Source organism: Euphorbia lathyris, chromosome 1 (genome assembly GCF_963576675.1).
Source record: "Euphorbia lathyris chromosome 1, ddEupLath1.1, whole genome shotgun sequence".
NCBI classification, from domain to species: domain Eukaryota; kingdom Viridiplantae; phylum Streptophyta; class Magnoliopsida; order Malpighiales; family Euphorbiaceae; genus Euphorbia; species Euphorbia lathyris.
This window is the reverse complement of record NC_088910.1, coordinates 19,604,431-19,615,971: the sequence shown is the minus strand read 5'-3', so window position 1 is coordinate 19,615,971 and position 11,541 is coordinate 19,604,431. Positions and strand designations below refer to the sequence as shown.

Genomic DNA, 11,541 nt, shown 5'->3' with positions numbered 1-11,541 from the left:
TTCAAAAGTTAAGGGACTTTTATGTTAATAAAAGGCTAAGCTCTAAGACTTTTGGTTGGTAACAACCATTGTAACTTAGGTGGGGTAAGTAACAAAGTGGAGTAACATGTCATTAAAAAGGATTTATTTTTCAAAATTGTCTGGGGTCAAAAAAATATATTAACTAACAATAGGTATCAAAACTGTAATTTGCCAGAACCAAAATCGTAATTTACAGGACCAAATTGTAAATTATCATGTTCTGTAAAGTAAAATGTTGAAGGCAGGATGGCGCTGATAGTATTGGGTATTACTTAAATCTGTAACAAACTTTTTTTTTTTTTTAACAAGCCACACCTAGGATTGTATAACTAAAAACACCCCATTAGAGTTGGTCTAACTTCTTTTGAAGGTGAAGGACTATAAAGAAAGTAAAACCTAAATTGTGATGCCATGACTGAATTTACCCAAATTCTAGGCCACGTTTTCTTCTCACTTGAGTTGTTAAGCAAATTGGAACCAGTTTGTTCCAAAACACTAGCAATTGATAACATGGTAGTTTAAATGGGAATGACCAATAAAAAGTTGTTTTAGAACGTACCAGATTACAAACAGAAAACATCCTTGAAAAACAATCTAGCCAATATATGCCAGAACTCTTTTCCCCTTCAGTATCTGCACGTGATTCTCCACCAAGAAGAAATTGAAAGGGGTTAAGGATAAATAAACGTGAATTTGGTTCCAGAATCAAGCAATCCTAATATACACTCTGATAGCAAATTAATAATACACTAAGTTGCACTCAGGTAAAAAAAATAAATAATAAAAAGAACAAACAAAATTGTTTTGCCAACTCATTTGAAAAAATAAAAAATCCAGGAAGTCAAAGCTGAAAATCAATGAGCCTTCCAGGTGATCAATCTTCTTAAATTTGTGTTACTATAGCTCAGTGTCAAACAATCTGACCATCAGATTAGACACCATTCTCCGAGCAAAAGGAATATAACTCAGACTGTACCTGAAAATAGCTCAAATGAAAATATATAAGAGGTTTTGACAAGCATTTATAAGTGTACAAATTTTAAATTTTCATATATTATGTAACTGGCCAACTATCAGCTTATGTCTTTAAGCCTCAAGAAAGCAACAAAAGAATTGGACTTAAATAAAGGAAATCTCACCAAACAAGGGCACATATCTCGCAGAATACCGCAATTATTGTTAAAATCTTGCTATGGATCTGCACCAGAAACAGAATGAAGCATGAAGAATAGCTACAAGAACCTGGCCAGATCAGCACAATTCAAGGCATACTCACTGAGAAATGAGCATTTTAAAGATAAAAGAGGAAAGCCTAGTATGATATTTATAATAAACAACTCACTGAGAGAGAAAATATGATAAAAGAGCAATGGGAATACATGGTGAAAAATAATAATAAAAACGTGCTGAATAGGAGACAAAGAGGGTCCTTGGAAATGTTGGTGCATACATAAAAAAAGATCAACACAGGGGGAACAATGCAAAGATTTGGCTGATAGCTAGATTGACAGCTGCATTCTCCTCTATATTTTTCTCAGGACAGGAGTAATGAATTTCATTGCCTTCAATCCACTTCATGTTACAAATTTTTAGTTCTTCACATAGAAAGATCACAAGATGACAAAATACTATACAATTATAAGACATGGGGACAGTTGTCTAGCCTGATAAAAATTGAACTAACCGAAGTCAAAACATTGTATTATCTTGTACTTGGCATTAATTTCTGGAAGCATTCCAATGAACATAACTTCTGGTTGCAATGTACAGATAAGACATATTTAATACTAAATAGTTGAAACAATCGAAGCACAAAATCAAACACAGGGTTTCATGTGAATAACAATTTAAAGCAATTTGATAAACAATTTATTAAGATAGTTAACTTACCAGGAGAGCACAAATAAGAGAGAACACAACAAACCCAATGTAAATGGCTGTTGCATAAATACGAGCAGAGTCAAACATCATTCGTAGCTGCTGGGCAGGTCCAATCAACAAGGCTGTGCTGCCAACCAGGAACACAAGTTTAGATTATAAGAAACTGTACCATTTGACCCCAAAATTTAAGCTGGTAGGTAAGCCAAAAATAACTTTTATTATTATCTTTGACACACCCCTTGAAGCGTGTACAACATAGGTCCATCTTACCATGTGTTGAAATTCCATTAACAAATAGAATTGTCGGGATTTAAACCCTCCACCACCATATCAAGAAACCATTTGATCCAAAAGCTATTAAGTTCATAGGTAAGTCCCAAGAATAGCTTTTACTATCATCTCTGGCAGAAACCTTGGAGAGAAAAGAAGCCATTGGAATCAAGTCAGAGAGATTATCCTGCTTGTATCATCAAAATGTCATTTATGTTTTATACTCTTGAACCATTTGAGAAATTTCTAAGGGATCGTTGGATCCCAGTGAATAGGTTTTAGCCAATCTTGACTTGGAGGACACAAATTTGGATAAAGAGTCATAATAGTCTATTTTGATAAAAAGTTATTCTATGATAGTAGACAAGAAAGAACTAAACGTAGGTTCCTCAGTCATTAAATGGCAATCATGCCATAAAAGGCTTAAAAATGCCTGCCCTTTGTTGTGACATCTCAAAGAAGCAAGTATTAGCATAAGAGAATCATTGAGGATCAAGATCCCTAACATCGCTGAACTTATGCTATTCTAAGAAGATAACATTATAAACCAATAGGGACATAGACAACAACAACAACAACAAAGCCTTAGTCCCGAAATGATTCGGGGTCGGCTAACATGAACCATCATATAAAACCGTGAAAATCAAGTCGTGTCAGCGACACAGATTCGCTCCCTCCACTCCGTCCTATCCACTACCATATTTTCCTCAATTCCCAATAAACTCATATCACTCTCGATCACCCTCCTCCAAGTTTGCTTAGGTCTTCCCCTACCCCTCACCACTACATCCCTTTGCCACTCTTCGGTTCTCCTAACCGGCGCATCAAGCGCTCTACGTCTCACATGGCCAAACCACCTTAGTCGGTTTTCTCTCATTTTATTCTCAATAGATGTAACCCCTACTTTTGTCCTAATTATTTCATTACGCACCCGGTCCTTTCTCGTGTGACCACACATCCATCTCAACATACGCATCTCCGCCACCGACATCTTATGGATGTGGCAGTGTTTCACTGCCCAACACTCCGTACCATATAACAATGCTGGTCTAATTGCCTTCCGGTAGAATTTTCCCTTCAATCTATTAGGCATGCCGGGATCACAAAGGAAACCCGTAGCACTCTTCCACTTCGACCAACCAGCTTTAATCCTATGGGCAACATCTCCATCTACTTCTCCATCCGTTTGGATAATAGATCCTAAATACCGGAAGCAATCCGAGGCCTGAACAACTCTCCCATCTAGGGTGATTGTCCCTGCCTCCCTACTCCTACGGCCGCTAAACTTACACTCCAAATATTCTGTCTTACTTCGACTCAACTTAAAGCCTCTAGATTCTAGAGTTTGCCTCCATAGTTCCAACTTCATCTCCACTCCTTCTTTCGTCTCATCAACCAACACAATATCATCTGCAAACAGCATGCACCATGGTATACCATCTTGAAGTGAACTTGTTAGTTCATCCATAACGATGGCAAAAAGAAATGGGCTTAGTGCGGAACCTTGATGCACTCCAATCGTAATAGGAAACTCTTCAGTTTTCCCAACACTAGTACGTACACTCGTGCATACTCCCTCATACATGTCCTTTATGATGTCAATATATTTCCGCGAAATGTCTTTCCTTATCAAGGCCCACCAAAGTACTTCCCTTGGTACCTTATCATATGCTTTCTCCAAGTCAATGAAAACCATATGCAAGTCTTTCTTCTTATTTCGATAGTGCTCCATTAATTGTCTCATTAGATGGATGGCTTCCATAGTTGATCTTCCCGGCATAAAGCCAAACTGGTTTTCCGAGATCTTCACCGTCCTCCTTAGCCTTTGTTCAATCACTCGCTCCCAAAGTTTCATAGTGTGACTCATTAATTTGATTCCCCGATAGTTGGCACAATCTTGGACATCGCCTTTGTTCTTATACAAAGGGATTAAGGTACTTTTCCTCCATTCTGATGGCATCTTATTGTTTCTCCAAATTTTGTTGAAGAACGTCGTCAACCATTCGATTCCTCTTTCTCCCAAACATCTCCAAATCTCAATAGGGATGCCATCAGGTCCTACTGCTTTCTTCAACTTCATCTTACTTAATGCCATTTTGACTTCACCCTTTTGAATTCTCCGCAGGCATTCATGATTTATCATATCGTGATGGATACTTATATCTCCAACATCTTGTTGGCGATCTCCATTAAATAAGTCATCAAAATAGGACCTCCATCGTTCCTTGATATCCTTATCTCCAACTAGGACTTTCTGGTCCACATCCTTCACACATTTAACTTTTCCGAGATCTCGCGTCTTCCTATCTCTCATCCGAGCAATTCTATATATGTCTCTTTCCCCTTCTTTCGTATCCAATCTTGTATACAGATCCCGATTCACCTTTGCTCTAGCATCTCGTATGACCTTCTTTACTTCCCTTTTAGCCTCTTTGTATTTTTCGTAGTTCTCGTCACTCCTACATTTCCCCAATAGTTTATAGGATTCTCTCTTACTCTTTACTGCTTGTCGTACTTCTTCTGTCCACCAAGATGTGTCCTTACCCGGTGGCATGCTACCTTTAGATTCCCCTAGAACTTCCTTCGCTACTTCCCTTATACTATGCTCCATCTTATTCCATATTGAATCTATATCTGAATCCATATTGCAAGTCCAAATATCTTTTTTGGTCATCTCATCCACAAATTTTTGTTGATTCTCCCCTTGCAATTTCCACCACTTAATCTTAGTCTCTACTTGAGGTGTTTGTTTTCTTATACATTTCCTACTTCGAAAATCTAGCACCACTACTCTATGTTGGGTTGTCGTACTCTCACCAGGGATCACCTTACAATCAATATAACTCTTTCTCCAAGCACTCCTTACTAAGAAGAAGTCAATTTGGCTCGCATTACCGCCACTCCGATAAGTCACTAAGTGGGATGTTCTCTTCATAAACCATGTGTTCATGATACTCAAGTCATAGGCTGATGCGAATTCCAAAATATCATTTCCTGCTTCATTCTTATCTCCAAAACCATACCCTCCATGAACACTCTCAAACCCATCTCGCCTAGAACCCACGTGTCCATTGAGATCACCCCCTAGTACCATTTTTTCATCCCTAGGAACCTGTTGCACCACTTCCTCTAAGTCATCCCAAAAAGCTTGTCTTATAGACACATCTAATCCTATTTGTGGCGCATATGCACTAATGACATTCACAACCTCATCCCCTATCACTAGCTTAACACTCATAATTCTATCGCTCTTCCTAGACACCGCTACTACCTCATCAATATACTCCCTATCAATAAGAATACCTACTCCATTTCTACCCTTATCCTTTCCTGAGTACCAAAGCTTATAACCCCAAGGAGCTATCTCTCTAGCCTTGGCTCCAACCCACTTGGTTTCTTGTAGGCATAATATATTTATTCTCCTCCTCTTCATAACATCTACAATTTCAGCTAATCTTCCTGTCAAAGAACCTATGTTCCATGTCCCAAAGCGTAACCTACTACCCTTACCCCTACCCCTACCATTACCGTGGACTAGCTTATTTACCCGCAACCCTTGCATATTTGACACCACCCCCGGGTCCTGGGGTGGCGCGCCGCTTCGGGGCGACGACCTAGCAACCCTTGCACATTTATCACTACACCCGGGTCTAGGAAGTGCAGCGCGTCGCTGAGTAGGGAACGCCCCAACGGTATTTATATTATGGTTCATGTCATAAGATGTGGCTAAGTTTTACGCTGGCCGCCACAAACCTACCGCAACCCTCCTCCTTTGTCCGGGCTTGGGACCGGCTGTAAAGGCCACCAAGTGACCCTCACAGGCGGAGTTCAATAGGGACATAGAATTAATATAAAATAGTTGGTCAACAAACTAACATAAGGATAGATCAAGCTTCAGTATTTCAAATTCAAGAGAATTTAAAGGAATTTCTATTTACCTTCCAACAGCCAACACATTGCCAAAGGTGAATAATATTGCAAATCTGATCGGCTTGACAAAGACAATAAATGACTGCAGTGGAGAGAAAAGTAGTAAAGCTATCAGTGGTTACAGCAAAGTCACAAATATATGTAAAGAAACCTTATACAATACAATAGTAATTATATGTAGAAATTGCCATAATATCTAGGATCTACTTTAATATGCACAGGTAGCTGTTTAATTCCCACTTCTACCCTCCGCTAAATTAAACTTTCTATTTAATCAGAAAAAATGGGAAAACCAAGAAAGAATGCACTTGTATATTCTTTAGAAAAGAGAAAGGCATAAAGAGTTTATGTAGGAATAATCTGCTGTTACATTAGTATCTTTAGGAAATCTGCTGGTACATTAGTATCTTTAGGAATTAGACTTGCCTATGTGGCATTGTAATCACACCTACTATATAACCTTTGTAACTACTTTTCATCAATAAGAAATTCAGTTTGTTCATTTCATTTTTTCTCTCTTAACTAATTCTAGATGGTATCAGAGCTCATGATTAGGTCTTTTAGAGAGAGAAACATCAGTTGAGTAAGGTCTCCGATTTCACAATGCCTCGCCGGAGAAGGAGCTATGTAGAAGTTCTTCAATCTCCAATCGTTGAAGGTGAAACAATATTAGATTCTTCTTCTGAAAATGAACAAGCATCGAAGAGAGATGAACAACACGATCTGTGTTAATCCTACTTAAAAATTCCAGCAAGATCGAACAGTTGCTACTACTACAGTTGTGCCTAAAGCAACTACATCTGGTAGTAATTCTTTTGTCAAGAAGAAGCAGTTTTCTAAGTCTAAGGATGGCAAGCAGTGTGGTCATTGTATGCGTTCAGGTCATACCAAGGATGGTTGTTTCTTCCTGGTTGGTTTCCTGATTGGTATAAAGGGAAGAAATCAAGTTCCACTCCAGCAAAAGCTTGTTTCACTAAAGAACATACAACACCTTTTGATGATGATAGTAGTGACAATGAAACAAAAGAAACTTATGATCAACAGAAGAAGATGAAGGATGATCTACATCAGGTTTTTCAAGCTGAGATCATAGGCAAAGATGAGGCTGTTAATTCTGCTGATGCTTCTGTTGGCTGTGTTGGTTCAGGTAAAGCATCTACATCCTTATCATCTAAGTCATCGACACATATGTCTTGGATATTAGATACTGGTGCTACAGCACACATGTGCCATTCTTTAGCTGTGTTCTTTACCTAAGCCTAGAAAGAACTATTTACCTGACAGATCAGTTCAGGTTATACACAAAAATCGCAATGTGATGATTAATCAGCACATCAAATTGTTTGATGTTTTTTATGTGCTTCAGTTTCAGTACAATTTATTTTCAGTAAGCAAATTGTTGACTGATAAAAAAAATACACTGTATTCTTCGAACCTGACAAATGCTTGGTGCAGGATCAGGCTTCTAAGCAAACATTAGCAGTGGTGGATTGTATTAGCTAAGTCTTCCTTTTGTTTACCAACTACTCTTTCCAATAATGATTTTCTTGTAGTTTGTCATGATGTTTCCTGTTTACACCTATTTTGGTTTCTGATAGAGATATATGGCCTTATAAACTAGGGCATATTTCTGATGCAAAATTTTCTCCTATTCCTGCTATAACATGTAAAGATTCACTTTCAATTTGTGAAACATGTCATTTTGCAAAACAATGTAGAAAGCCTTTTCATATAAGTCATACTAGAAATTCTGGGGGTTTTGAGTTGATTCATGTGGATGTTTGGGGCCCTTACACACCAACTTCTTTGACTGGTTGCAAATATTTGTTGACAATTGTGGATAGTCGTGTTACTTGGGTTTTGTTGTTTAAAACCAAAGATCAAGTCACAGAGTTGATTCATGGTTTTGTTAAAATGATTGAAGTACGGTTTGATGCTAGAATTAAACAGATTCACACTGACAATGGTACTGAGTTTTTAAGCAAAGCTACACAAGTCTTCTGTACACATGGTATCTTACATCAAAGATCTTGTGTTCATACTCCACAACAAAATGGAGTTGGAGAACGTAAACACAGGCATCTAGCAGCTATAGCTAGGTCTCCTCTTTTCCAGGCTGATTTACCTTCTAGGTTCTGGGGAGAGGCAATGTTACACGTTGCAACACTTATAAATGTTCAGCCTTCCAAAGTTCTTCACTAGGAAAGTCCATATGAAGTTCTTTATAACAAATCTCCTATCCATTCTGATCTTCGAGTATTTGGTTGTTATTATGCAAATACTAATCCTATGAAAGGAAAATTTGATAGAAGATCTTCAGCAGGGGTTTAATTGGGAGGATCCTTCGGTCAAAAAGGATACAAGCTTTATAGTTTGCCCACTCATAAACTTGTGGTATCCAGAGATGTAGTGTTTTATGGACAAATCTTTCCTTTTCAAAAGGATATTCTAGTTTAGCCTAATAATGCTCATACATTTTTACCTGCTATTCAAGAGTTGCCTATAACTCAAGAACAACATTACTCTTCTGAACTTCCTCTTTCTCAACCTACAAATACATAACCTGATTCTCCTATTTTACCTTTCTCTTGCTCTGTCAATCCTCATGTTGATTCTGAAGATCATAATATTCCTTCAACATCCACTTCTAATTCTCTTCCTCGTGCTAATCCTTCTTCTCTTGAACCACTTAGACAATCTATTAGGCTTAAGAAGAAACTGGCCTGGTTAGAAGGGTTTATTACAAATCAAGTAACTACAGAACAACCACATGTTTTTACTCACACCTCTGGATACAAAGTCTGCTTAGTAAATACACTCAAAATACATGAACCTACATCTTACGCTGAAGCTAAAATAGATCCTATGTGGGTTAAAGCTATGCAAGATGAACCCGATGCACTTGACAAAAATCAAACATGGACTTTGGTCTCATTACCTAGCAATAAGAGGGCTATCACATGCAAGTGGGTGTCTAGAGTCAAATATAAAGTTGATGCGTCAGTAGAGAGGTATAAAGCTCGATTAGTTGCTAGAGGATACAACCAAGAGTTTGGGTTGATTACACAGAGAGTTTTTCCCATGTAACTAAGGTTGTTACTGTCAGAATCTTCCTAGCAATTGCAGTTGCTAAAAATTGGCATATTCATCATATTGACATCAATAATGCCTACCTACATAGGCATACTGATGAAGAGCTTTACATGGCACTACCTCAGGATTATACCAAGGCATCTCAGGGCAAGTTTGCAAGCTTTCTAAGAGTTTGTATGGTCTCAAACAAGTTGGACGCCAGTGGAAGAAAGCTTTCAGTGCAAAATTGCTTGATTTATCTATTCACAATCATTGTTTATTCACTAAGGTCACCAAAACCGATTTCCTAGCTAGCTCTCATTGTGTATGTTGATGATGTCCTGATTATAGGAACTTCAGATATTCTAATTACTGAAGTTAAGACTCAACTGCATCAAGGGTTCACCTTTACGAATATAAGGGTAAAGCTAAGTTCTTTCTAGGGGTGGAGTTAGCTAGGTCTGATCAAGGCATCTTAGTGTCACAATGGAAGTATATTGCAGACCTTCTTCGAGATGCAAATATGGAAAATACTCATGTGGTGTGGCTTCTAGTCCTTTTCAGAATGGTGCTGATTTGGACATGCTTCTGAAGCATATGAGTAGCCTGACAGTTATAGGTGATTGATTGGGAAATTCTTATAGTTAGGATGTCTTAGGCCTGATATTGCCTATGTTACCCACCCAATAATTAAGTCACGTGACTTCTCCTACCAAGATACATATGCAGGCAACAGTACATGTATTGAATTATGATCTGTTTTGCTCTGCTGATAATTCTTCTGTGGTTACTGGCTATTGTTACTCCTTACATTTCTACAGAAGACCAGTTAGCATATCTTTTGACTAAGCTACTAATTAAGGGTCACATTACTCCAAATTTGATCAAGATGGATGTCCTGCCTACTGCATTGCTACTTCCATCTTGAGGAGGGGGTGCAGGATGCAATGTGATTTTAATTCTAAAGTAGCAGAAGAATGTAGCTCCGGTAAGTAAGGATGCAAATGATTTTCCTTAGGTCAAGTTCTGTTTTAGAATGAAATCATCTGTAAACTTCAAGAATATAACTCTACCATTTTAATGAAATAATTCAGTCAATCATTAACCAAAAACTTAGACAAAAAATCTGCTTAGCATCCTATAATAGTAATAGAATCAATTTAAGTAAGATGTAGTTAAAATTCCAAACAGTCATTAAGAAAATTGAGAAATAATGAAGGTAAAAGAAAAATCACATAAGCGCTTAATTCAAAATTCATACCAGCAACATACAAATCACGCCAGCGAGAAAGCACGATGCAAATGCATACATTCTCTGATGATCGAAGAAAAAACAAAAGCAGCATCGGTTTAGATTATCTTCATATCAACCTTCTCAATGTGAAAAAAAAGAGAACAGATTAAGAAACCTGCGTAGGAGAAAGAGAAAGCGGGCCATCTGATTCATCATCCAACAAGCTCTCTCCTGCCTCTCCATCGTCACCAGATATCAACTGGTTCAGCTTCCACATTATTTTTCTTTCTTCTGAACTGAGAAGAAGAAGTAAAAGGAGTGACAGCTTTGGGTTTTTCAATTATTTTCTCTTTTAAATTTCACTAGATATTAACAGGTTTTATTTTTAAGAAAAAAAAAAAGAGTTTCATTTTTTAATGCATCGAGCTCTTTCTTTATCAACTTTATGAAAAATTATTTTCATAAAAAAAAACTTTATCAAAAATTATACTAATAACAAAATGTGTGATATATTTTATATGTTTAAAAATTAAATTTTTCCAATTATAAATTTTTTTCGTGAGTTTTTCTATAATAACATAAAATACAAAAACTAAAAAATTTAACTTTAAGAAGATAAAAAAACATATTATATATTTTTAATTAAATTTAATATTTACAAGCTTTTTTTTTTTTAGGAAAATGCCATACAGTCTTGAAGCATCGTTACAAAGTAATGGCCACACAATGTTTGGACTATCTCCGTGTAAAATCATGAGGCTCCGAAAATCACTCGTCCATTTAGCTAAGCTATGTGCTACCTAATTCTCCTCTATCCTAATGAAAGCAAAAGTGCAATTACAAAGTGTCTCTGCTAAATGCAAGACATCCAGATAAAGTGAAGAGAAGACACTGACATAGGGCCACGGGTAAGAGCATCGACTACGATTTTAGCATCCGACTCAATCAATATATCTTGAAAATTACAGTCTCGAGCTAGACAGAGACTTTCTTTAATCGCGTGAAGCTCAGTCGCCTTCGTTGAGAGGCACGGTAATAACAGGTGATGTGTCCCGAGCTGTCGCTCAAAAGCTTACTAAGGGATACGTGTATCCCGTCGTTATCAAGTAATAATCTGGACAAGTCTAGGTATC

The 11,541-nt window shown here is 37.4% G+C and overlaps 1 protein-coding gene across 1 annotated transcript; it reads right to left on the bottom strand.

Moving 5' to 3' along the window:
- Nucleotides 1-550: 550 nt before the first annotated feature.
- On the bottom strand, nt 551-10,776 carry LOC136223800 (uncharacterized). The gene is made up of 6 exons (XM_066011975.1): nt 10,584-10,776; nt 10,436-10,489; nt 6,111-6,184; nt 1,912-2,029; nt 1,161-1,219; nt 551-997 (listed from the first exon to the last, which is right to left on the bottom strand). Exons 1-6 carry the CDS (start codon nt 10,683-10,685, stop codon nt 919-921), a joined length of 486 nt encoding a protein of 161 aa, XP_065868047.1. The 5' UTR covers nt 10,686-10,776; the 3' UTR covers nt 551-918.
- Nucleotides 10,777-11,541: the final 765 nt, after the last annotated feature.